The sequence below is a fragment of the Elaeis guineensis genome, chromosome 2 (assembly GCF_000442705.2).
Source record: "Elaeis guineensis isolate ETL-2024a chromosome 2, EG11, whole genome shotgun sequence".
Lineage (NCBI taxonomy): Eukaryota > Viridiplantae > Streptophyta > Magnoliopsida > Arecales > Arecaceae > Elaeis > Elaeis guineensis.
In genome coordinates, this window is record NC_025994.2 from 114,575,869 (window position 1) to 114,603,369 (window position 27,501).

The 27,501-nt window shown below is 36.5% G+C and overlaps 2 protein-coding genes across 4 annotated transcripts; one reads left to right on the plus strand and one right to left on the minus strand.

Moving 5' to 3' along the window:
* Positions 1-2,880: 2,880 nt before the first annotated feature.
* On the plus strand, positions 2,881-5,257 carry LOC105042957 (transcription factor MYBS3). Of its 2 annotated transcripts, XR_012139175.1 has the most exons (4): positions 2,881-3,292; positions 3,971-4,167; positions 4,245-4,629; positions 4,795-5,257. XR_012139175.1 is itself a non-coding variant. In XM_010920338.4 (3 exons), the coding sequence occupies exons 1-3, from the start codon at positions 2,989-2,991 to the stop codon at positions 4,533-4,535; spliced, it is 792 nt and encodes a 263-aa protein (XP_010918640.1). In that variant the 5' UTR covers positions 2,881-2,988; the 3' UTR covers positions 4,536-4,762. The 2 variants fall into 2 exon arrangements, 1 of the variants encoding a protein (XP_010918640.1); XM_010920338.4 differs by lacking the exon at positions 4,795-5,257 and having other exon boundaries at positions 4,245-4,762.
* Positions 5,258-8,120: 2,863 nt separating this feature from the next.
* LOC105042965 (K(+) efflux antiporter 4) lies at positions 8,121-24,972 on the minus strand. 2 transcript variants are annotated; one of them, XM_010920350.4, is made up of 20 exons: positions 24,602-24,969; positions 23,867-23,910; positions 23,360-23,415; positions 23,134-23,212; positions 22,917-22,978; positions 20,653-20,728; positions 20,384-20,458; positions 18,534-18,605; positions 18,340-18,423; positions 17,558-17,626; positions 15,899-15,976; positions 15,671-15,759; positions 14,212-14,308; positions 13,827-13,880; positions 12,140-12,235; positions 9,850-10,038; positions 9,683-9,760; positions 9,122-9,166; positions 8,765-8,857; positions 8,121-8,634 (listed from the first exon to the last, which is right to left on the minus strand). In XM_010920350.4, exons 1-20 carry the CDS (start codon positions 24,831-24,833, stop codon positions 8,554-8,556), a joined length of 1,749 nt encoding a protein of 582 aa, XP_010918652.1. In that variant the 5' UTR covers positions 24,834-24,969; the 3' UTR covers positions 8,121-8,553. The 2 variants fall into 2 exon arrangements, with proteins under 2 accessions (XP_010918652.1, XP_010918670.1); XM_010920368.4 differs by lacking the exon at positions 12,140-12,235 and having other exon boundaries at positions 24,602-24,972.
* Between the last annotated feature and the right edge of the window lie 2,529 nt (positions 24,973-27,501).

Here is a 27,501-nt window from a genome sequence, read left to right on the forward strand (position 1 = left end):
TTTTTGAAAAATTATTTCATGATCCGAAAAAATAATTTAATGGCTAAAAATATCTGATTATATTTATGCATAAAAAATTTCATTTATCATAACTGATGATAATAAGGAAGAAGGGTACCATTAGTCCCATATTATTGTGAGTGAATGGAAACTCTGACTTATATAAGAAGAAATCATTCTTCCTATATGAAGTATTTTTTGGATTATAATTTTGATGAACAAAATCATAAGGCTTATAAATCAGAGTGAATAATATCTCATATATCAAAACATGAGATTTTAACACCTAATATTGGTAGCCCATGCAACCATCCTGCGTATCTCTCGCCTGTACATAAAATCCAAAAGGGCTATGAGACCTATGGGCCAATTCCAGTCCTTTTTTAAGGATGTGTACTCCAGTGCAGAGCGTCGGCACGTGCCGAAGGCAAAGCATATCTTGGGCTTAAACCATTTGCCATCCAAAATGCTCTAGGAATGGACACGGCCATCCATATATTTGTATTAAAAGTTATGTTGAAAGTTACCTCGTTAGCACCACGGATATCTTCTTCTGGAGATGTTGGACCGTACTATTTTGGAGCCTTTGCAACCGACCAAAACCTTCTTCCACTTTTCGTCTACTGTGGATCTGAAATGATGCGCTTCCTTGCCACTAAAGTTAAAAGAAAGCCATGTGATGCGCTATGGTAGATTCGCAACTCAGCCCGAAGTTGCCAGAGCATGGTGGTGCCCGATGGAAGTCGATCGTGATCAGATTTGTAAAATAAGATCCTGATCAAATCTGATTATGATGGAGATTCTTCAATATTTAAGTTAGAAATTTAGAACAAATAAAAAGAAGTATGCAAGAAAGTTGCATATCTTGAGAGTCCCCTAACTGTTTCTATTTATAGAGATGGGAGCCATAAGAGAGAAAAGTTGTGGAAGACTATCTCCACTTCTTTGGGTGCATAATTCCAAGGTGTCCGACCTGATTTTTGGTGGTTGATGTTATTTTATCTGGTGCGTAGCCAGTTATTCTTAGGAATGTGTGATTTGATGGGATTTTATCTAGGACGCAGCTAGCCATCCCCAGGAGTGGTGTGATTTAATGTTGAGTGATATGATTTGATGAGACTGTATGAGGGTCTCTTGTCAACCTTTCTAAATATGATGACCGACATGGATCGGAGGGGATGTGGCTTGAAATCTTGTCAAGTGTACTATTGGAGATAAAAATCGGCCATAGATCTCTTGGTTGGAGACAACGTTTGGGTCGGAACCCTTTCTGAATTGGTGTTCGATATCCGGAGAGTGAGATGTTAGGCATGTAGGTTGACAATCTGATGTGCCTGAAGATGGGTTCAACTAACGCTAGGATCAATAACTCAAATGAGAGTCTATGGCTTATAGACAAAGATGCTGGTGAAAAGTCGGAGATCCATCTACGTTTCAGCGGCTGATGTGAGGGTCGACAGTCGATACATAGATCGGCTATGACTAGAGTTCATCCATGTCTTTGGGATGGGCACCAAAGCTCGACTCATAACACTAAGCATGAGTTCCGTGGCCCATGATCGGGGAGATACAGCCCTATAACAGGTGGCACGCGACCTGTGGAAGAAGCAAAGCCATCAGACGAAGTTAATTATCAAGATCAGGTGAGAAGACAACAGGAATTAAGATGGTAGTATCTACAAGGCTCCATATTTGATCACCTTGTATTGGATTCCCTGATCTACCATATGATGGGATGTGGCCTTCTAATTGTTCTGCTCTTTGATTTCGAGTTTAAACAGTGGTTTTTATCTAGATAAGCAGTTTGGTGGCGATTTTATCTTCCCAAGTTGGTCACCATCAAGGGGTGATTTGCACTTGGCAATTTGTGTTATTGTATTACCTATTGGAGTGGAAAGTAGAGGAGCATTTGAGTTGGTATCCAAAGAAGATAACACATTAAAGAGTAGTGATTCAGTCGCATTAAAAAGCAATGACACGAAAATAAAATCCCAGCTCAAGGCATTATTATAATGTAGCACTTGATAAAGCTAGCGAACAAAACCAAGCACTTCCTCAGCAGCATTTTTAAACTTTTTATCTTAGAAAGAAAGGTTCTTGCATATATGAACATGCGATGAGAATATGGAAGTGGGAGAATTTTCTAGTACAAGTAGCTGTATACGTTTGTACTCCCAACTAGGGCGTACGTGGGATCAAGAAAAGCAATTGGAAAGTCCATGGGCAGATGATATACTCTCTTGGCCATTCTATTCAGGATTTCTCTATCAGATACTCTTGCTGCCTATGGGATGTATCGATATAATTATGAAGGAATCCAAAAGTAATGGATGTATTTGGCAAAATAGGTAAAGAAGTGCCTCACTAGCATCCAAAATTCAAATCCCTCTTTCCATACCATTATTAATTCCAGCTACTCGACCTTCAAACCATTGTTGGATCTTGTCTTCATCCAACCATCCGCAATTCTCTCTCTCCCTCTCTCTCTCTACAAACGAGTGCAAGCATCTAATATGAAGGATTCCAATGTTATATCTATAAAAAGATTCTTTCCTCAGCAAAAGGGACGGCTAATTTAATTGTGCTTACTTGACAAGAGCTCGATGGAATTGACTTCTGATTATTAGATTCAACTATGCCACCAACTCAGCGATTCCTAGATTTAGAAGGAAGAGGAAGGAAAAAAAAAAGGATTAAAAAGTAGTAGTATACATGAGTTTAAGGTACTTGCACCCATATGTGCATGCCTAGGTCTACATGTGTATACCAACATGCATTAAAAAAAGCAGTCGCACGAATGTAAGCGGTGTCAGATGTGTCATCTTTGGTGACACAACCCATGAAGTGTATGTACAAATAAAACCGGTCCACCCATTCCTCCTTTGTTCTTGGCTGGCCTTATTAATCCTCATCCTACCTATGACCCAACAATATTATTAAAGACTCTCTTCAAGTGTTTGGGTGTCTCTGGATTTGCAGAGCTCAAAGATGGGAAGGAAGTGCTCTCATTGTGGGAACAATGGGCACAACTCAAGGACCTGCAGCAGCCCAAGAGGTGTGGTCAGTAATGGTGGACTGAGGCTGTTTGGGGTGCAGCTTCATGTAGCTTTCCCTATGAAGAAGAGCTTTAGCATGGAATGCTTGGCCTCCTCATCCTATCTTGCTTCTTCATCCCCTTGCTCTTCAACATCATCTTCTTCTTCCCTTGTTTCTATTGATGAAACCACTGAGAAGTTTTCTAATGGTTATCTTTCTGATGGTCTCCTTGGCAGAACGCCAGAAAGGAAAAAGGGTGAGAGACTCTTTTTTCTTTCCTTCTTTCCTTTGCTTGAGGATTTTTTTCCCTTTATTTATTTCCCCTTGGGAACTAAGGATCTAATAAAAATTCAGCAGTATCATGATTTATGGGGGAGAGAATCTTATTTTAGCTATATGTTTGAATTGTGTGTATCTTTTCATCTAAGCCACATCTATATGTATTGCACCCATAATTTATATTTCTGATTGCCCTTATTTTGTTTTCTTTTTTGATTTTCCCAAGGCAAAATTGAGGTTATTTTTTTTCCAGGTCCTTTCTTCTTCTACTGTGCTTGGGGTCTCTCTGTCATCCTTATGTAGCTGGCATTTTGTTCCGGAAACATCTCTCATAGATTCATACCTTTCCTAGATTTAAGATATAGCTATTATCATACTTGTGCAACTGACATATAATTTTCTGTTCTTCAGAATTGTTTGCAGAAATTCATATCTTATTTGTGTTCCATTTTTATCACTCATATATCTTCATATGGATGATCTAGTGTCTCTACAAATCAAAACATTGTCTTTTTTTTTTTTTTTGTTACTTTTCACAACATTCTTATTAGCACTTTTAACTTGTACTTCTCTTTTCAGCTCTGACTGCTGATTTTCTTATGATATCCTATCATATTTACAATTTGGAAGATTTAATTGGTCTTCTGGTTCTTAGGAGTTCCATGGACTGAGGAAGAGCATAGGTCATTTCTAATCGGTCTTGAGAAACTTGGAAAGGGAGATTGGCGAGGCATCTCGCGGAAGTTTGTGACCACAAGGACCCCCACTCAAGTGGCCAGTCATGCTCAGAAATATTTTCTACGGCAGACCAGCCTCAGCAAGAAGAAGCGCCGATCTAGCCTCTTCGATGTGGTAAGTATCATCTCTTCCCCACTCACCACCTTTCTCAGAAAGATGATCAAATTTCAGTCTCATCAATTCTTTTTCAGGTTGCAAGTTGTGATCGGGCAGATCAAGTCACTGATTCTTCGAAGTTCAAAGAGCCTTGCAGCTCAAATGAATTGCATATTCCTACTTTGTCTCTGAAGACAACAGATTATGAAGCTTCTGAGATCATTGCAGTTGATCTGAACTCTTCAGAACAAGAAGCCCAGTTGCCTTCTTCCCTCACTCTGATGCCTAAGTCATCTTTTTGTCCATTATCACAGCCAAAGCCTCATGTTCACCTCTCACCACTGAATTTAGAGCTCAGCATTTCCTCAGCAAGGCCCTTGGATTAAAATTACTCATCTCCAAACTATCTTCATTGGGTCGATTAGCGTTACCGAAGTGGCTGGAAGACATTGGAACAGATCAATATTTGGAGTTCAACAGGTTTGCTCAAGGCTCATACAGTAGAAGGAAGATCACATGAGGAAAATTCTATGTTTCGTAATATTAATGTTGTTCTATATATGTGTATGATCGTATATTAGACATTCAAGGCTTTCGCTACGTATTTGAGTTAGACTTTTGTAATGCTTTGATTAATTATGATAGGATCATGGGAAGCTCTGCATCTCACAAAGTTGTCAAAAGGGAAATGGTGACCTCATATTGTTGAGACAAACAATGGTGGAAAATGAGAAGCAATCTATTATCCTTGACATCTCACCCCGCTCCCGGTTATCCTTGACTTCTTCACCTTGTTCCCACCGCTCCTCACATGGGATCAATTAGGTGGATCTGCATACCAAATTAACTTCATGATTTCTGCCGTATGAAGGTGCCAATTTAGGACAAATTGCTTTCATGATTGCGCTTTTTCTACATTCGAATGCAATACTTGCTTAAAGTTGGTTCCTTTTTCTCTCATCTCTCCTCTAGCATCTCGAAGCAATGAAGCCTCGTGGGTCCCAAACAAATGATTTGGTGGCTTTTCTTGCTCTGTCCAAGAGTAGGTTATGCAGCTAACAAGCCTGTAACTTCCCTCATGCTAATCTTTTGCATCACTTCCATTTTCCTCAAATTAATAGAAGTCATTTGCAAATATGATTTTTTCTTCACACAAAAGTGACTTTGATCATTGTTGAACAGTCTAATTTACATGAGTGCATAGTGAGTATTTTAACTTACCATAAGACCTGTTTCCTTTAGCCTATCATGACAATTAGGTGCCTTTTTTCTCATGTGGGATCCCTTTCCTTGATGGCATGGCACAATCAAAAAGCTTATCCAAATCCTCACAGTGGAATTGGTTTGCAAACTGATAAAAATGTCAGCAGGTATATAAAGCAATATATGGTGACCGACAGGGATGATAATCTACTAAGAAATTAATAAAAGTTCAGATAGTTGATGTCCCTCTCCCAGTGGGAGAGATCCAAGGTCGAAAGCCTGGTGGTGGCATCCCCAGGGTACTCCAAAGTCGGTGGTTGTTTTCAACCATTTCTATAGTGTCAGATCTTCAGCATAGAAAAGTGCTATCAGAACAACCGATCCCTTCTTTTCCATTTATTCTTCTTCGCCTCTGGTTCTCAAAAAAATGTTCCTTGGGGCAACTTCCATACAAATTATTTGGCATCCTTTTCTCAACCACCCATCTCTCTGGAAGAAAAGCAGGCAAGGTCCATGGAGCTCACTTAAAACACTCGTGTCGTCTCAAAAATGTCACCATGAAACTTTACCAGGCCAGCACCATTCTTTCTTCCACTTCTTCCAAACCCTTCTCATGGTGCTTGCCATATCTCCAAAAATTTTGTACTTTCCATACTGATGATTGTATAAAATATGAGGCAAATCTTATCTGTATCACTAAAGAATAAGATTGGTGATGATGCGATGATGTGATCTTGAAAGATATATGCAATCGAATTTTCTTAACATATTTTAGATTAAGCAGCGCAAAGTCGCAAACAAGAATCCAAAGTCAAATTTCAGGAAAAGGATAGATAAGGAATAAATTCATAAAAATGATATTGATGGAAATAGTGGAGTTTTGTCAAGGTATTTTAGGGAGGGGTATTGAAAGTTTTGGTGATCGAGGAAACGTGGAATACATCGAGTAAAACGAGACAGGCTGGCCATTACATCTCATTCATCCGATTGTTTTGACTGCTACCACGTATATGGAGGATGAAGGAGAGAGAGCCCACCACAAGTAATTTCACGAAGGAGAATAATGTCGCCAATGTCGGCTCCAATATTCGCTTATTGTTGCTTGGTTGGAGACCTTGGGACCACTCTTTATTGATTGGCCATTTATGGACGTACCTGTCTGGTTCTTATTTTCTTGTTCAATTCTGTCCTAGTTTCTTTTCTGCGAAAGTAGACATTTCAAATCCACCATAATCCTGACAACCTCACATCTAAATCAGAAACTTCTACACGAAGTTGATTGCAAATCACATTGTATTAAATTCTAATACAGTGTAAATCAAGTGATATTTAAAGCTTATGTACTGCAAAATATATCGTTCATTTAATGCTATCGCATCCATATTATATCAGCTACATATCCACAGTATTTTGGTGGATTCTTTCTTTAAAAATTTGTCAGGGCAAAGATTGCAAATTAAATCGGAGGTATTAAATAAGATGTTAAATGATTATGTTATAAATATGAAGCCTAGTGTTCCAAATGATGAAAGGCCGCTCTCTGTGCATGAGACATCAGGGTCGGGCACTTTTGGAGGATGGTGACAGGTGAACAACCATGTCTTGCTACATGACAAAGTACCAATCAAATGAGGTGCCAAAAAGCACATGATGTTGTAATGGTCGATACCACTTGATGGATTCTATACCCACATATTATTTTCCTATGGATTTAGATCAAAGTAAGCAACATCGAACATTACAGCTCATCAATATCCTTGTTCTCCTTTCGGACTATAGCCTTCGTTTTCCCTTGCCCTTTTTTTTTTTTTTTTTGGATGGTTGATTTCGTGTCCCCATCCAAAGCGAACGGAAAAATGTGTGGATCGAAGTGGACTGTTGTGCTATGCTCGATGGAAGCCCAGTGGCAAAACGTTTGGACCTATGATTACAGAGCTTCACTTCTTTTCATGTGCCGGAATCCCGCAAAAATGCCTGTGAGGGACAGTCCAGGATTTATTTTCATATCCAGCAGCGGTGTTCGATGATAAAATATGCTCCCGTTCTACTCTCTAAGTTTGGTTGATGAAATGCAACTTGAACGTCTACTTATCCGAAGACTATTTAAAGGTCATATGTTCAGGCGTACAGTCCAGCCTCGAGAGAGCCTCTCCTGCAGAACCCGAGGTCAGTTTGAATACATAAAGCGAAGGAAGAAGCATTCCCTTACCGTGGTGGGATAAGGTAGGAAGCAGCATTTGCTGCCAATATTGGCATGCCACCTGGTCCCAAGCTGTCCCTTCGTTGAAACCCGGACAGGCTTTTGACTTCGCGACAAGAGTGCAAACATACTGGGGGTTCCAGCCGCTACAGCTCTCCTGCCGGTCCAACTTCATTAGGGAATTGCAGCAGTTCATCAACTCACCTACCACCATATTGCACCAAATCCTTGATTTCGGATCAACCTTCCCTCCCCTAGTTCACCGCCATCCACAAGCAACAATGATTGCCCAAACAAGTGGCTAATTAAACAGAGAAACATAAAACATTTTTTTTCCCGATAAACGAGAAACCAACCTAGACCATAGAGAGAGGGGGAGTGAGAATGTAATGACACGCAGGAACAAGGGAAAGAGTAACCCACAACGCCCAGCTGAACCTGTGAATTGCACCGACCCACTCACGCCACATAGCAAGAAGTATTTTTCCTTTGGAAGTACCACGGTTGGAACGCATAGCATCGTTCATGCAGCTACCGCGTCCCCAAACTAAATTGCGGTAAGAGAAAATGAGGTAAAGAAAATGCTTGGGATCAGTTTGAAATGAATAATATCAATTGCCATATTCTACATATTTTTTAAAGTCGGGTGCCAGTTCCAACTATGAGCAATCCTGAAAAAGAATAAAAGGTAGATTACAAAGCAAAAAACTACTTTACACATAATCTGGCATGACGGTGGTAGCAAAATATCATCCCATCAAGCACAAAGGTTCAATGCCTGGCAATCTTCCTGCCATTCAGATTCTTTCTTTGGGAAGTGCAACAGCCATTTTGGACTGAGATGTGAAAGGAAGACAAAAATGAGGCACTTTTCTTCCACAAGAACAAGTCATCAATCAAATCTCCTTTGCTTGCGTGGATAATTGTCATCCAAAAGTATTAAGAAGCCCATCGGGTAAACCAGGTATTTCACATTGTTTCACTGGCTTTTTGAACACATTTCATGAATCGTGAGAGCCTTGGACCAGCAATGTAATGCGCTTGCCACTGTCTGCACGAATGCTTTCACCTTTAAATCCCATCTGGATATAAAAATCATGCAACAAAACATTTTTATCTCCCCATTCTATATTCAATATGAAAAAGAAATTATTTACCTCTCACATCTAAAATAAGTGTGACAAATAAATAGTTTTAACTATGAAGACTTACCTCACTTTGACTGTTATCAGGTGAGAACCATCGTAGCAGAACTCCAAGATGAATGACTGCTGGAATAAGCTTGAAGAGCAATGGAGTTGTAACCTGCATAATTACCTCATCTATGACTGGAGCAACAATTATGACAAAAAAAAGCGGAAAAGAGAAAGATCTTCAAGAATTAATGCTTCTTCAAAAATGTAGTAGATAGATGGGCAGTCTAGTGGAGGTTAGATGTCAACAACCTGTACAAAAGACTATATAGCATGCCATCGTTACCAGTCTTACCCCCTTGAAGTTTTAACATGTTAAAGCCTCTAATAGCAAAAATATAATACAAGATAGACGATACAAGATATGAAAATATACCAGACTTAAAGCTGTTGTTCCCAGAAGCAGCAAATACAATTTACTCTGTAAAAAGCAATCAAACTATTAGTTAAATGGCTTTTGTTGTACAAGATGCCAAAAGATGAGCTTAAGACCATCATTAAAAATATATATTAACACAAATGATGTTACACAGCCACATGCTCTATAGGCTAGGGAAGGGTCCGAGGCATCCTGGCAACAAGGAGAGCATGAAGGTGAAGGATGGAAGGGGTGCAGTGGTCATTCCTGTACGGTTCAGTTCTGCTAAATGGTGTGCCCTTAAGCACTGCATCTGCAATCAGGTTTAGAAAAATTTTGTGGGCCTTCTACATGCAAAACAATGTTCCAAGTCCACTAGCTACCGAAGGCCTTTTCCAGGGATTAGCATGTATATGAATTTCATCATATTACCCTTTACTGTCAAGTTACTTCAGCATATGATCAGAACTGATTGCATTACATGTGACATTGTTTATGCACACAAAAAAGTATAGATATTCTTAATATGGATGCATCATTCTCCTATAAAAAGAGAACACTGTATACATCAGCAACAACCTCGATCAGGTGAAGATTTGAAGCACGACTTAGAAGAACAAAAGCAAATTCTCCAATCTGCGCCAGAGACATGCCAACCTACAGGCATAACAAAGTTAAAGTTCACTAGTATTATTATGAAATATCTTAAAGATATAAGTAATAGGAAAATGGAAGTCCATTATTACAAGAAGCGATGTCTTGTTTGTGTAGCCAAATCCCTTGACAACTGTAGCAACGACTATGGTTTTTATGATGATCACCAAAATCACAGCTGCTAGCAAAATATCCACATGATTCCAGAGGAAATGGACATGAATTAGCATCCCAATGCTGGCAAGAAAAAGAGCAGCAAAGAAGTTGCGAATGGGTTCAATCTGCAGAAAGAAGAATTCAAAAATAAGAAAACATATTATAAGTTGTTATATCTAACAAAGGCCAAGTTTCTCCAACTTTCGCTTCAATTCAATATATAAAAGGTAATAGCAGATTTATCAGAAGTGTACATAAATAATTTAACAGGAAATTACAGAACAAGCTTCCTCTAAGGAGGGAAAATCCAAATATGCATCCTCAACAGCCACTTTTTATTCCCAACTTGCACTGCATATTAAGAGAAAGAGAACTTTTGTTTTTATTTTTATGTTTACTTTTTTTTCTCGGGAGGGAAAGGGAGGGCAAAGCCACCCATTTGTTAAACCAAAATTGAAACGTTAATTACAGAGATGAGGCAAAAAGAGACAAAACAGAAAAGGAAAAAAGTAAGTGATTCGAACAAAGAGAAGAGATAAGAAAAGAAGAAAACCAGGACGAATCAAAGTGAAAAGAGAGTTGAAGACAACTTCTATCAACTAGAGAGAGAGAGAGGTCTGTCCTTGCTGCTGAGCAGAACACTGACCAGTACCTAAAGATAATGAAGTGCATATCAAAGTACCGCGTAGACAAAAACCCTTGAGTTCCTTTCTTTTCAAATGATCCAACATAAAGCTAGAATAAACTGGTCCCACAATGGTCTTAACTTTGGTTTGATTCTTCTTGGCACCATAGTCCTAGAGATGAAAAAGAGACACACTGAATAGGTACCAATTTCCTTCCATTGAAAATAATTAGTCTTTGCCTGGTGTTCTTGGTATTTGCAGTGTTACGGTGTTACCGACTGTCCCCCTAAACCATGGGCTGTTTAAGTTACACTTGGAACTGATATGGTTTCTCACTGCCAATTTCCCATGTAGGGGTGTTACAATCTAAAGCGTATAACTCACTAGATTTCAGTCATCACCGTCCCTCAACAAGTTATTTACATCATACTGGCTTCAATTGTAAGAGTCTCATGAGGTTTCACGTTATCAATGCATTAAAAGCTAATGGAGACACTAGGTATCAGCTCTTCTAGTAGTATTAGAATGTAATTCTAATTGATTCTTTATTTAGCACCAGGCTGCAGGCACTCATGTGGGATGGTTACATAAAATACAATTAGATTTCTCACCACCAAGGTCAATGTTAATACTCCTTGTGCCACCAAGTATGGGGCTATTGCTGAGCAAGGTTGTGTTGCTCTGGTTTGGCTGGTTATACTCCAGGGGAACTCAAGCCTGAGCTACGCTCAGATATTAATGTTGAAGTGTGGCACTTTTCCTAACTGCATAAGGTTAAGTGAACCTGGCATCCAGCTGAGCTTGAGTTTCCTCTTATTTTTACAAATCCATAGCTACTCAAGCTGAGCAATTTAAAACCCGTAAGCCCCCATTTCAGCAAGTATGACCTGAATTGCCTTGTATCGAGTTCTATCAAGGTGTAGCATCCCATATTCATGTGCATCAATGCCATACTGACCCCCTACCACATTTTTCTGAAAAAAGAAAAATCCTTTTTGCTGCTCATAGCTATGAGGGTGCACGAACCCCACAACATCATGTACCTTTACACACCAGCCCATGACCACTGTAGGTCCGTACTGCAAAGTTTAAATCCTTATCAAGCCTTAGATGAGGATTAAACCAGAATGCTGATGACTCATGGTGTCATGCCTTAGATCAGGATTAACCTGAGGAACTTCATGGTGTCATGCCTTCAGCAGCTTGAAGAATCATGTAGTTAAAAAATTTGAAACCATGAGCTATGCTCAGGACAAAAAAGCAGCATAATGGATAAAGTTTTTAAACTCATGCAGGCAGTCAGAATAATTTAATTTACGTGATGCGATTGAAAGATACTGAGTCCAGGCATGGAAGGGGGAAGGAGAGGGCAGGGGAAAGAGAGAGAGAGAGTTACATCTAATGTTTTCAGTGCAAGCATTGCAATACTATTAACTATCGGCATGGCAGAAAAACAGTATTTTGTCAAGCAATCCTATCATCAATGCATTGAAAAGAAGGGTCCGGTAAATAAACAGTGCACATAAATTACAGGTGAGTCGATATCATTTTCTGGGTTATCTGCAACAGTCAAGCGGAAACTCATGGCATATAACCTTACTTGTTCAAGGGTATGGTGTGAAAGATCAGTTGTCGATATCATCACTCCCGCCGCAAATGAACCCAATTCAAGACTTAATCCCAACTTGTCGCTACACTGAGAAGGGAATAGATTTGTAAATAAGACAACTGTTGAGATATGAGAATTACCAGATGGACAGACATGCTAGTTGCAAGAAATTGCTAGTTGAAAGAAATTAAGTTGTTCTGCCTACAAATTCTGAGAAAAATTAATTATTCCTTATTTCCTATATCTTGATTCTTGAAGGAAAACAAGAAACGGAAATATCATCAAGAGCTGTTTGGCAGCATCCTGCTGGATCCAAAATGATAGGTGGAGGAAGAGCAGTGCACAGATGGAAGGTAAAGGAGTAGAGAGAAAGAGAGAGAGAGAGAACGTGGTCATGGATTCCAATCTCCAAGAGAAGAAAAAAGACATCTTGAGAGAACGTAACATAGCAGAGAGGGAGAGAGAGTGCACACGGGGGGTTGTGGGAACAAATCTCCAAGAGAAGAAAAAAGACCTCTCGAGATTGTTTTCCCCTTTCCTACAGGGATTGGGACCTGCAGCCTCCCTGTGCTCTCCCTCCCACTCTCACACTCTGTCACTTCCTTCCCTCTCTCCAGGCTATTCTGCCAGATCTGGCAGGACTTAACCAAAAAGGGCTGAAGGAGTCTATGTCACAAACTAATTTGACCAATGCAAACCATAAAAAGTTGTGTTAATCTAACAATCTATGATTATTGTGTTTGTACATGCACCGAGCAGTCATGCCTTAAAGAGAGTGTTAAATATGTGAAGCTGTGGCCTGCTGTAACTATATGCCTGGCCATATGGAACAGTATATATTGTGTTATTGCCTACTAATGGAAGCTCAATGCATCATTACTTCAATTCAGCTCTTATTTCTCAAGTCTTGGAGTGTTAATTCTCCCACCCTCTACTCAAGGTCTCTTCACCAACTTTGAAGTGTCTTGAGTGATAAAATTCTGAATAAAGGTTCACCTAGTCATGCTCTTCAAGTCAATATATCAGCAGACTTCCATCATGAGCTTTGAAAAGCAACCATATTTCATAGCATGGTGCCATATTATTTTCCAACTTCCAGTTTACACAATGACTTCAACTTATCTCAACAAGGGGGTTCCCTCCTCACTCTAAAATCACCCACAGAGTATGGAGATCCACATAACCTTCTGTGGCACAGGTGAATATGCAGGGCCTACTTGGTACTGCTTTTGTTATCTGTTTTTGCTTTCAAAACCCAAGAAGGAAAATGATATGGAGAACAGCACGTATGATGGAAACCTTTGGTTTTTCAAAATTCTCTCAAATCTTTAGATTTTTCAGAAGCAGAGATTTATTGCTTTCAAGAAGTGAAAATGAGAACAAGGAATAGCAGAAGTTTGTGAAAATGCAATCTTCAACATCAATCTCTATCTGCTATTTCTCTCAGAATTTTTTTCCCTTTAAAGTTTATGTTCAAACTCACACGATGCTGCAGAATTTAATGACGAGACATCCTTAAAGGCTACAGGAAAGGAGGCTGCCGGAAAGGGTGCCTCTATCAACAAGCTCACTAAATGGAGATGCATAGGATTTCATAAGGGCTACAGTTTTGAAGTGATTGTGCACAAGTAATGTGAAACATGTAATGATTGGTACTATGAAGTGATAAGACACAAACCCAAGCGACAAGTAAACAGAATGCAACCGATGCCAGTTGGTAAAGTTCATTGGTCTGCACAAATAACATGCAGAATCAGGTTAGAATTGCAGATACAGAAATTCTAATACAGAATGGCATATCATTCAATGTACCATAAGAAAGCATTTTTGTGCAACCCTGCTTGTTCAATTAAAGACAAGGATCAAAGGCCATAGCTTGGTATGCAAAGTGCCAGGTCCGGACTGACATATGGTGCAGTTGCATGACAATGCATACCTGCAAGTGTGTGCCCATGCATGCCAAGAACTAGAATGCACATCAGACATGATGCATCATACCATGCCAGAGTTAGGCCAGCAAAGCACTGGACATTGGCATTTAAACTTGGTAAAATTTAACATACCTGAGATGAAAGACTTATCATTAGCTTAAGAAACCAAGGCATGCATTTACGGGAGACTATGGAAAGTACTGCCAAGAAAGTAAACAGCACGATCAACCTGGGCCAAAGATGATTCAGTTAGCGTAAGCATTAGCACTTAGTTTTTGCTTAAGAGGAAAGTTGATCTGACATGGAACGTATTGAATGATGGAATAATAAAGGAGTGTTCTAATACAGAAGTGACGAAAGACAGCTCAGCCATGTCAGACATCCATTACCACTAAAAAATTCTGCATATGCTACTACATAATAAGTGAAAATTCTGGATGCTCGGTTTCCTAGCTTGAAGCTAGATACCTGACGACTGATGTAAATACCACCATCCACTATAAGCAATTTGCAGAAAGTCGTTATTTCTTAAAATGCATTTGTCATGATGTGATCAAATACCGCATGATGACAAAGCTATACACTTGGATCTGTTACAAAATACATATGTGGTGAGAAAAGATTGGATTACATTTTGGCGTTTTGGCCTACAAGTTTAAAACTCCAAGATGACCACGGCCCATATAACAAACCTTGTCTTCTTCCCTGTGCCTTTGGACCCTCCCAAAGTCCAGGTGAATTCCAGAAGGTTGCACCCCAATTTGCACAAACCTCTCTCTCTCTCTCTGGGTGCGCGCATGCGCGCGCGTGTGTGTGTGTGACAAATAAAGAATTTTCACCTTCCGGTCAATAACTTTTCCACATTTGATTACAACTCCAGTCAACCCCGAAGAAATGTAGGACTCTCACTTGGCAGATATTATGAAGTGGTCAAATTTTAATTAAACATACACTGCAAACCCTAAAAAAGTTGACGAACCTAGCTGGCTATGGCTTGTGGTTATGGCTACATGCCCATTCATCATTACAACAAATGACCAGTAGAAAAATATACAAAACGGAGTAATATAAACTTGGTCATAATCCATCAACTAATAATTACTACCGTAAAACTAATTCATTTTATATCTTTATTGTTTGAGAGAATGTTTTCGTGATAAGACTTAAAAGAGTAACCGGACTGCCCTTTGTAGCCAGACTCCAATTTAGCACACTTTTCTTTTCATTCATGGCCTCCCAAGCAAAGGGACACATCCAGCTTTCCACTCCTTCCCATCTCACCAACACCCCCCCCCCCTCTTCTCTCTCTCTCTTTCTCTCTCTCACACACACACACACACATCCTTTCTCGTCCAACCTCCCCCAAATACTAACAAGAATTTTTTTAAAGACACATCCATTATACATTCAACTATGTGAACACACTTCCAAGATGCTAGTTATATTCAATTAAAGAATGTCTTTAGATGTTTTAATGCAATCAGCATATTGCATTCTTAACCCTTTTCAATTGGAAAGGACAATGAAATCTTATATTAGCATTTAAAAACATTCACAATAACGGTAGCACATAAACAGGGGTTTCACTTACGACTTGGTCATGGATATAACCCCTTGGAGAATACCAGAAGTTCCGCCTAGAACTGGAAGAAATGCAAATAGCAAGCCAACAGCACAATCCTGAGGCACACAAAATGCAGTCCAGAATAAAGGCCATGTTTTTAAAAATGTCAAGAATCTGAAGAAATATCTAGCCATGATAACATTAATACATTATACATCAAGTCATGAGAAGATATTGGCAGAAATACCTCATTACCTGGAGAATAAGAGTACCAATTGTAACTTGGCCATGAAGAGCGTTAGTACTGTTCCTTTCCATCAAGAATTTCAAAACCTGGCGTGAGAAGTGAATATTGGCATTTCATTCCCGATTTACAGGAGGGAAAATGGGATTTCTCAGCATATATATATATATATATATATATATATATATATCACAAGATAAAAGTTCCGAGATAAATTTTTACTGCAGGTTAGAGAAATAGTTGTGTCGACCAAAATAAAAACAGGAGAGGAGGTATCATTTCATTGAAAAAGAAAAGGATGATAAGATGGAGACAAAAATTACACCATTATAGAGTAGGAAGAAAACCAAGAAATAAAATGGAGCAGGGCAGATAAGGATTAAAACGGTAGAAGGAAACTGGAAATTATATGACAACCAATAATGCAGCTTTACTAGGATTATTAAATCATATTCTGATCGAATGATGTGAATACCTTTATTAAATTAAATATTTAATATTTAAAGTCTCAACTTAAGCAATCAAGTCAGTATAACAATCAAGTTATAAACTAACACCTAGAGATGTACATGGTGAAGCAGTGTAAAGGAAAATATAACAAATGCAAACTGTATATTTTCTCAGAAGAATAACATTTGATGAAGATAATTTTTGTTTGAAGGTTTCGCTATGTCCAATAATCTTATATAAATTGTTTTGCTGAAAACTTTCTTAAGGCAAGGGGCTGAAAAAGGGTTAAGGGCATTGAAAAACCACATTAATGAGACTATTTGTTATGAAGCAATTTCGTAATATAATCATTCACACAATTATGATACTGGAATTTATTTCTTGGCCATGTCTGTTGACTAGTTATGAAATTACTTGACTCTAGCAGAAACAACATTTGTAAAAAAATCCTGACAAAACAAAGAAATGCAGGTGCATCAAAGCTATAATATAAGGCAGTTCTTGAATAAAACAAGTGGTGGAATTGATTCTAGGGAAAATAAGATTTATGGCTAAAAAGAATTCCGAGAACAATCAACATAAGAATTTTTCACACTCAAAAGTTCTTTAATTCAAGAAGATTCGAAGGAAACCTATTAATTCGTGCTTGTGTATCAAAATTCTGAGTCAATAACTTATCTCTTAATCATAGCATATTTAAGATGATGCATTATTGTTTAAGGGATAGCAATAGATACCCCAAAGTCACACAATGCTTGTTTACCAGCCATAAGTGGCTTTTACAGTGTGATACCACAAGCAGCGGCCCCTCTATCAAGCCTCTCTCACCCTTCCATAGAACTATGTTGATCTTGACTCCACAATCCATTCAATTGTATTTCAAAATACCATCTCTTCTCTTTATTTTATCTTCCAAAATGGTGGTTACCCTCTGTTTAAATTTCACAAACAGCATAAGAAAAGGATGAAACATTTTATCATGCAACGCTCCTGGCGATGGCATGATGATGGCACAGATGTCAAATTGTGCCGGACAGCATGAACAGCACTTTAATTCATGGGAAAAATAAAAAAGAATTTTGTATATGTTGCAAATTGTTCTTCTGATCTTAGGAACTGGAATAAATAAGATTTCCTGGTAGTGGCTATCATTATGGCAACATTAGAAATTCACAACTTAAAAATATAGATCATATTCTAACCAAATGCTAGAGTAGTACCACAGCTGTTGATGACATTGACAAAAATGCACCAACAAATACGCCCTCTGAAGGTTTACCTCCACATAACTGCCAAAGAGATAAAAAAAACAGTATAATATAAATCAGAATAGAGAAGGAACAAGGGGAACAACAATATACCCCTAGATGTGAGTATTTCTCAAGCCAAACATAGTATCAATAATGAAGGTCATACTGCCTATATTTCAAAATTTTTCAGATAGAATCAAGAACACTTCCAAGGAATTATATTGTTAGAAAAGATGATCTAATATCTTCAAATCTCATCAGATGTTGATGAAATAATAAAAAATTACTACTGAAACAATGCAAAATATTTTATGTGCAAGAAACTTGACAGATTCCTTGACCTTTCATTCAGATAGCATAGCTATGTTTTTTATGTAAAACACAAGGTACGGGTAGACAAGTAAATAGTCCAAGCAATCAACTTTAATTTTGTCAAGAGAACTTAGTGTAGTTTATGACTATAAAGTAACCACGGTAAGGTAGTAAAGAAAATGAGTAAATTGTCCATATAACAGTGACATCTTTTTCCCACAAAAATGTGAAAAGTTTCAGTATAGGATGGTTATGATGGCTGCTATTAAAAGATTGAGATTTAAAGTGGACTTGTCCCGCAACATATATATTTGTTTTAGTAAAGCCCTTCCTGTGATATCAGAAAAAAGGACTGAAGATCTAGCAGGGTGTTCTAGTTTAGATATAGAGAAAAAAAGGCAGGTCATCTCAAAACTTACAAACAAGGAAGCAAGACATACCGAAGCGGTAATACCACATAAGCACATGAAAAGAAAAATTTGGAGCAAACCCCCAAGAACAGCAACTGCACGAACAACACGAAGCTGCAAATGCATTTCCAGATAGTCACAACAAATATCCAGCTCTGTCGAACAGGGAAGATTGCATCTGTCATAAAATTATGAAAAACATTTACAAGGACACAGAATTTCACCTTTGCTGCAGAGAACTCCAAGCCCAATGCAAAAAGAAGAAAAATTACCCCAAACTGAGCGACTGTCTCAACCTGTAAAAGAGAGCCAATAAATAAAGGCAATAGCACAGGAAGATTCAAAAGCTGTATGCATATATCAAGGGGTAGACTTGGGTAAGGTCGACCGGATTTAGGTTCAGATCCGGTCAGGTCAAAATTAGATAATAGAGGTCCTATATCGATGATCCAAGCCGTTGGATGTGATCTACTAGCTCAAAACTGTTTATATATAAAAAATCATATAATTTGAAGACCTCTAGCTTACGCATCAAGTGATCAAAAAAATACATCTAATTCAGTTTTATTTAGGTTGTCCAATTTTTGACTATTTGATACATAAGCTAAAAGTCTCCAAATCATATGATTTTTAGTGTGCAAACAATTTTAAGATAATAGATCACATTCAATGGCTTGGATCATGAATGTAGGACCCACTATAGAGTTTTGATCTGATCGAACCTGAGTCCACATCCGATCAACTTGATTCTAGCCTGGCTCCATATATAAAATACAAACACAGATACAAATAGAAGTATATACATACTTACATCCATTATATTATATATCTATATAAATAAACCCCTCATTACTCCACCACAACTAAGATTGTTCCTTTACAGAAATTTCTAAAAAAAATTATTTTTTAAGATTTACATCAATTATATATTATAAAAATGATTGACAAGTGAAGAGTTTTTTATTCCTCAAGTTTCATATAACTAGCATTTCAGAATACACATGTAGTAATATATAGTTCAGAACAGATATATAACAAAATGAATCAAGCTTAAAATTATTTCAAATGCTTTTGTTGTTAATACTAGCAGCAAATATACAAATAAATCAACATGTATGCAAACTGACACAAATATCTTAGTGTGTACATGAAAAGCATGAGATGATTTTGGAGATAGTAGAAACATAATATTTTAACCATAAATTAGAAATCAAGTTCTTTTAGTCCTTTTTGTTTATTATATACTGACAAAAGCAAATGTTGTATGCATTGTAAACATAGGACTTTAGTATGCTCATGCATGTAATGACATATATGTAGAGCAATAAGTTTTCTATGCCTTAAAAACAACTATATTAATATATTAATTATTTTTTAATGAAAAATCAAGTTCGCCGTTCCGATATCAAACCCCGTACCTGTATTGTCCTCTTATAGTGTTAATACACGATTTGGTACAATACGAGATGACGAACTGAGTATCGGTTCGATATGATATGAGATAGCATATTAAGCATCGATCAGGTACCAGACACCTTACTGGTATTGGTGCCAATATGGTATTAGGCGGCACGGCAAATCATGGGAAAAATAGAAGGTTATCAACATCTACATCAATAATCATAGTCAACAAGGTTGGGGTCACTAGCAACTTACAATAAACTAAGGATCCTTTATTAGGCACCACCACGATTCTATAGATTGAATTGTGGTGCTACAGTCCACCTTTATGTGAATTAGGAAAAAAAGAAAATCCACTATAAAATTTGCTACAGGCAGCACCATTTACTACAAGCCTAACAGATCCTGCCACCTCTCCCTTTCCCACTGCCTCCCCTTTTTTCTTTCAGAAGTCTAATATATTTTAAATGGATTCTGAGAGAAAGACAACTAAGAATTATAGTTCAACACTGGATAACAGCAGCCCACCTTTTATGGCCCAGACAAAACATAAAGGTGCTTGTCAAACGTGTAAAGTTCAGCAATTAGCATTATTCAAGAGTTTTCAAATATATAACGACATTGCATGAAGAATTGGATTAATAACAGTTCTAAAAAAGTAGAAGCACCTTACTTGCACCATTTCACTGACAAATCTTAGTCCTCCAGGTCCAATAACAGATCCTGCAAGTAAATATCCAGTAATAACCTGCAATAACCTGAAACTGTTACAAAGAAGTAAATACATGTAATTTTTTTCCAATTACTTACATAAATTTAATAATGGTATCATGTTTTTAGAATTTCTTCAAAACCAAAAGACATCATTATACAACAAACTTTCTTCAATGAATGTAGCTAATAGTAAGCAAAAAAAAAAAAAAGGAACTTATTCAGACAGACCGGTTGTCCAAGACAAGCAAATGCAATGCCACCACAGGTTGCAGACACAATGACCACAACAAGATCAGATATCAACCTGCAAAGATATTCGATTTAGCGTGTGTCATCATGTAGAGTAGATTGATAGCAACATATGCAATAAGATATAAACAAAACCTAAGATGGATGGAAGTTGTGTCAAAGGATTGGTCAAAACATGTCCCAATAAGAATGTATCACAAAGAACAGTTCATATAATGGAAACTGAATCGCTGGTATAATATTTTTTTTGGTTATGATTACATGCCAAAATTCAAATCCCTTTAGTCTTTGCACCAGTCATAGGTGAATGAAGCAACATGTATATCAGAAGAGGCATAAAAGTTGCCTCAGTTAAAGATGCAGTCAATAAAAAAGCAGCAATTGTTGTCATTACAAAATTGCCTGAACAAAAACATATCCGATTTCAAAGGTGAAACTGCATTCTTTATATATATATGTGTGTGTGTGTGTGTGTGTATAAGCAAAACAAAAATTGAAATGCCAGACTATAATTTTACTGGTTAAAAAAAAAAAGAAAAAGAAAAAGAAAAACCCTCAAAGATCATAATATGTTATAGAACATAAAATGCTGTAGGGAATTTAAAATGGCCATTTTTTTATTTCCTCTGCAGGATCAGCTTTTTTCAATTTTTCTGACCAAACTGCCCCTAGCCCTATCAACATGAACCATGCGCATCCAATAGTCAAATTTTGCACTCTAGATTACTGCATCGATCAGCAAAACAACATGCACCCTCAAGGTGCACGTACTATTCCACATTTTATGCATGTATTGATTAATATTTGATCTGGTTAGTCTAAATGCATATCACCCTTACAATGTACCAATTTGTCTAAGGTACCACGGGTTATCTACCTGCTTATCTATGTGCACTGAATAGCCTAAACATGTGCGACCAGTCATTTCTGATGTGAAGAAAACATACTTAGCCTAAATGGTACACACCAATTAGTCTAAATGTGTGCATTAGATAATATACGCACAAGACCCCTTGAATTTGTGCATTACATAATCAGTGGCCAAGGGTGATTGGTTCAGAAAAATTGAAAATTGGCCAATTCCACAAAAAGACATGAAAACAACAATATTTGCATATCTGAAAATGTGAGTGGCCATTTATGCAAAAACCCAATGCTGTAATAGTCAGAAGGTTAAAGAATAATACACTACTAATTTAACACATGTAATGTTCATAAGTAATACAATAAATTAAGCATAAAAAATCAAGAATAATATTGTTCCTATACATGTTTATGACAAGAACCAAGAAACAACCACTGGGCAATGCAAAGCAAATAACCAAGAGTTGCTCATTCATCTCTAGGGCAAGTCTTCATATGATCTGCAACTGATCCAATGGAAGACAAATTCTGAGTAACTTTGGTTATTTCAGACCACTTTACTGTTTAGAACTTAGTAGCAGGAGTTCCATTTAGGGTCGCTTATCCGCTTTATGTCTCCTTAGAGACTCATACACTTACCTGCTTCCTAAGCATTTCTATAATTCTTTTTTATGAGAGCCGCTTCCTTGCACTCCTGCATGTGCAACTGCTTCCGCTAACTAAGGTCCACAAGAAGGTTTCTATTGCTAAAACCATGTGGGTCATGACCTATTGAAGATGTATGCAACCACTAATGGGGTCACTCACAAAACACCTGTCTCATTTGAACCAAAGCAACCAGAAGTAGCGTTGTTCCCACCAAATGCAGTCTCGTGCTAGCATATACGGTTTGATGAGTATCAGGCTCACATGCATGCAATAACAAACATAACATATAAAATAAAAGCCAAAATTTTAATCATTGATAATATAGAACCACTTTATTTGACATGTAACTTGCAAGAAAACACTAAGCCAAAAAGTTCCAAATAAAAGAATAAACCATAGGTTGAGTGGTGGAAACCTATAAGGAAATTTAAACCAAAAGTTATAGGAGGCATTATGATGGAGGAGTTTGCACTTCAGGATGGCAAAGGTTAAAATATAAGATAAACCTACTTAGAAGTGAGGCAACAGAACACATAGTTGACTAGGGAGGAAGCCCTTGATAAAAGACATAGTTGCCTAGGGAGGAAGCCCTTGATAGGATCAAATGGTGAATAATTCATGGCTAAGGTCTAATTTATTAAGAAAGAGAAAGGCTAAAAAGATGAGACATCAGAAATCTATATTGAGTAAACATAACACTCATGAGCATGGACAAAGTGCTGAATACATACCTCAAGTCTAACTGCAGTACCGGGTATTTTGACTTGGGATTTGATATAATAAAAACATTATCCTGAAATGGCAAATTTATGCTATGCATTTAATAAGATATGTTACACAATAATCTACAAAATCAAACTGAATGGCGAAATGCATCTATTTCAAATGTCAAAATAATTTTTTTCCACAAAAAGAGGAGCTTTCCCACATGAAATTATCATAGCTTACCTTCCGATCTATCAAGGTAGGGGTGTCTTCTGCCTGATTCTCGTTGTCTAAATTGAAAACATCATGAAACTGAAACGACCTAGGATAACAAATATAGATATCTGATATATCAACAATTTGATGACTAGAAAAAAATCTTGATATAATAATATAGAAATATATGAACCAACAACAAGAATATGATTAATTTAATATATGCAGGGATTAACAGGATAGTATAACATACTTCTCTTTGGTGTCATTTTTCTTCGATGTAACTCTAGCTACAGTTTCAAGAACCGCCTATGAATTTTTTTTTAAAAAAAAAAGGAAAAAAATCAGCTTACCAGAAATATGCATGCAGTAAGGAAAAATAAATAAATAAACTTCAGGTGACCTTTAGTTCCATAAAAATGATACAGCAAAATCTGAAGTGTAAGATAAGAGGGAAAACAAATTGAATACTAGGCAAATATAGCATCCTATGAATGCCTATAACTACCGCCTCTAGCCTAATAAGTAGCCAGCAAAGGTACAGAAACATCCATTCAACAAAGCAAAGGGAAAGGATACCGAGTTCAGTTCACCAGACAATGACATCCTTAACATGTATGATAAAAAAAGATAGGCTGTATGCCTATAACATCCTTCATCCTTTGCAAAGAAATGGCATTCATCTTACTCATCTCATACTTACGCAAACGAGAAAGAAAGTAATAAATTGCAAAGCATGCAAAAAATCAAAGATGTAAACCTGTTTCTCAGCAACGCTGTTGTTGAAGCCGCCTGGATCAGTTTCTGTGAAATAGACCAGGAAAAGAAAGCAGAGCATGTAAGAAATTTATCAGTATTCTGAAATATTTGCCTTCATTTTATTTTGCAGTGCATATTCCAACTATGAAACCCTACTATAGAATATCCTGCCTGAATGATGCAATGTTTGAATACTTTCAATCCATCGCCTACTGATGTTGGGGTAAAAAATCTAGTGAGCTCTGTGAACAGATATAATGAATCTTCACCAAATTCTTTCTCCAAAGAAAAAAGAAATCATATTTTTACCACACCCCCCCCCCCCCAAATAAAGCAAAATACAGATAAATTCTTTAAAGAATTGTTGTCTTTAATCTTATTCCCAAAATTGCACACGAATTTTCGGCACCTCATATGCTCCTTTCAGCAACGAATTAAGCAAAATACTAAGAAGTTCTTTATAAAGAACTCGTTTCTTTAATCTTTTTCCAAATTAGGACTAGATACAGAAAAATAGAGCATATAAAGTACTCTAACGACCAAGAAGGAAAGTGCCGGTCAAGATCTGGATCGGCGCGCATCAAGATCCCCACTAACCCTTAACTCTACAATCCAGAACCCTAATTTTAGAATTTTAACTCCCTCTTTTACATCGCATTACCAGAAGAAGAGATCAAACCAAGCAAACAAAGGGAGATTCGAGCGAAAGAAAGAAGGGGGTGTCAGATCTACGAACCTCCATCGATCTGCTCGCTCTCGGGAAACTCCTTCTTGAGAGCCTGGTCAATCATGTCGGCAAAGCTCTCGTGAGCCGGCCCCGCCCTCGACGCCTCCGTCACGTTGCTCCACTCCGCGCCGCCGCCGCCGCCCCCCCCAGCGCTGGCGGGGGCGGAGAGGAGGAGAGCGGCAGAGAGAAGAAACAAGAAGAGAGAACTAAAAGGAGGAGGAGGAGGGGACAGGCTCCCCATCGCCGGGGAGGCCGAGGAGGAGGACTGGAGGAGGAGGGCGATGGATCCAGGCTACGAGCTTCGGGCGGGCTACGAGGGGGTCGAACGGCGAGATGGGAGGGAAAGAGGGCTTTATATGATTCGCCTTTGGGTAGGCAAGTGGGCTCGCTAGTTATTGGCGTCGCTAGTTGTCCTTGATTCTCAGGCGAGAAGGTCACCGCATTGCGGGACAACATGTCTCGTGGAGCAGTGGAACGGGGAGATCAGGGTGTATTTCCGAAACTGCCCAAAAATCGTAGAGTTGCAAGTGTAGCGGCCGTTATTTAATTAGCGTTTCCAATGTTTATAATTCTATACGATTAAAATTTAAAATAATATTTTTAAAAATTTAAAGCCGCATATTAGTGAAAAAAAATGCTTATCATTGGATAAGTCCCCTTATACGTTTTGATTAAGATAATATGGAAAATACAACATCTTTCATGATACCATGCTAATAAAAGGATATGAAACACTATTTTGCGTAATGAAAACCAGCATCCTACATGCATGTGCAAGGATAGTAATTTTTTATATTAAAAATATTTTTTTATTTTAATAATAATATATATTAATTTATATTTTTCATTCATGAATCTCTTAAGCATCATTTCAACAAAAGAGAGATTTCAATAAGTTGACGCTCCAGATAAAAAAAAGAAAAATTTTTATTTAAATCAAATATATATATATATATATATATTTTATGCTAAATAAGAAAAATAACATGGCATGCTCGATTTTTTATGATTTTATATAGTATTTTTATAAATTTTGGAGAAGGTATAGCATTCTCTGCTATATATTTAATAGGCATAGGGAGATATATTATTGTTTTTGAAGTAGCAATAACAACTTTAGAGAAATCTTAATTTAAGGGATGTTAATCATTTAATGTTAGTGAAAATCATAGCCGTGCAATGATACTTATGTTCCCTTGAATATGGATGGATCTTGTTCAAAATTTTTATTTTATTTCCATAACAAAAAATTGTTATCGCTGCTTGTAATTATTTTTATTAGAATATTTTAATGTTAGTGAAAATCATAGCCGTGCAATGATACTTATGTTCCCTTGAATATGGATCTTGTTCAAAATTTTTATTTTATTTTCATAACAAAAAATTGTTATCGCTGCTTGTAATTATTTTTTATTAGAATATATTAATGATTATTACAATAATTGCTACTATCTAGCATAATATGATATTATTTCTGCTATATTAAAAAGATTCTTTGTTTTGTGTTTGTGTGTGTGGTGGGGGGGTTATCAAATTTGACATTTTATAAAATATTATTTAATTATATAAAAATATTATCATAAAATTATTGTAAAAAATAAATTTCATATAATCTTTATGGCAAACTTCTGTTTCCACGCTATATTGCAATTCATTTTTAAGTACAAGAATGATACCCATGCACAATGTATGGAGAGATATTGAAAATGTAAATATAGATTTGTATAATAGAAAAGTAAATAATTTCTCAAAAAGCAAAATGAAAAAATAAATTATAAATGGAATGTATTTTATAAGTGGAGTTTATATGTTTCATAAAATGACTGAGAAATTGTATCCAATTGGCATACATTTTGTTGAGGATATTTGTCCATATTAATAAGGCATGATAAAAAATAAATAAGAAGAGGTTCTACATTTTTAAAATTATTAATAAGATTTTTTATATTTTTTAAAATATTCTAGGTGAAATAATATATTTTCTAAAATAATTAAGAAGTAGGTTTCTTGAAATAATTTTTTCCTCTAAAAACTTTCTAAGCATATAGTTTCAGATATTTTTTTTCTCATAACTTTTCCTCTAATTATAAAGAAAAGTCCAACACCTCGTGAGGTTTTTAATGGTTTTCATGAGGATTTTGAACAAATAGATTTAAATATTCTCTAAAATTTCTACATCCTTAAAATAATTTATGCATTTCTTAAATAGGCCATGGCAAAAACTAAATAAAAAGAGTTTCTGTATTATCTAAATTCATTAATAGAAGATTTTATTTTTTCTTAAATACTTATGAAATTTCTGTTTGGATGAAAAGATTTTCTAAAATAATGAAGAAAGCAGACTTCCTAAAATATTCTATTCCTCCAAGAAATTTTTAAATAGATAGCTTTCAATAATTTTTCCCATAATTTTTTTCTAAAATAAGTAAAAAAATTTAGTATGCGGTCATATTTCTATCAACTTCTAAGGACTCTCCTACATGAAGAATATAAATTGATGCCTTTTTATTATTATTATTCTTATATTTTTTGAAAAAATTTCATATATTTCTGACATATTTAGAAAAGGTTAATATATATATATATATATATATATATATATATATATATATATATATATATATATATATATATATATATATATAACATACTTTGATAATTTTAACATATCTAGCATCAAATATTCTCTAAATTTTTTATATTTCCCTCAGATAAGTTATGCATGAGGATACATATTTTCTTAAATAATTTTTACATGGGATGATAAATGGATGCCTCTCTGTTATTTTATTTTTCTAAAATAATTTTACATATTTCTAACATATTCAGATAACTTTAGTATATAAAAATATATTTGATAATTTTAAAATTTTTTTTAAAAATCTTTATTTGTGGATTATTTTTCTATG

Bases quoted from the DNA above. Each gene is read 5' to 3' on its own strand.
- LOC105042957 (XM_010920338.4), top strand. From the start codon at position 2,989: ATGGGAAGGAAGTGCTCTCATTGTGGGAACAATGGGCACAACTCAAGG. The intron at 3,293-3,970 runs GTGAGAGACTCT...TCTGGTTCTTAG, and splicing joins AACGCCAGAAAGGAAAAAGG to GAGTTCCATGGACTGAGGAA. The intron at 4,168-4,244 runs GTAAGTATCATC...ATTCTTTTTCAG, and splicing joins GATCTAGCCTCTTCGATGTG to GTTGCAAGTTGTGATCGGGC.
- LOC105042965 (XM_010920350.4), bottom strand. From the start codon at position 24,833: ATGGGGAGCCTGTCCCCTCCTCCTCCTCCTTTTAGTTCTCTCTTCTTG. The intron at 15,977-17,557 runs GTACTACTCTAG...TTCTCACGCCAG, and splicing joins CAATGTCATCAACAGCTGTG to GTTTTGAAATTCTTGATGGA. The intron at 8,858-9,121 runs GTATATTTTCAT...GTAATTATGCAG, and splicing joins GAACAACAGCTTTAAGTCTG to GTTACAACTCCATTGCTCTT.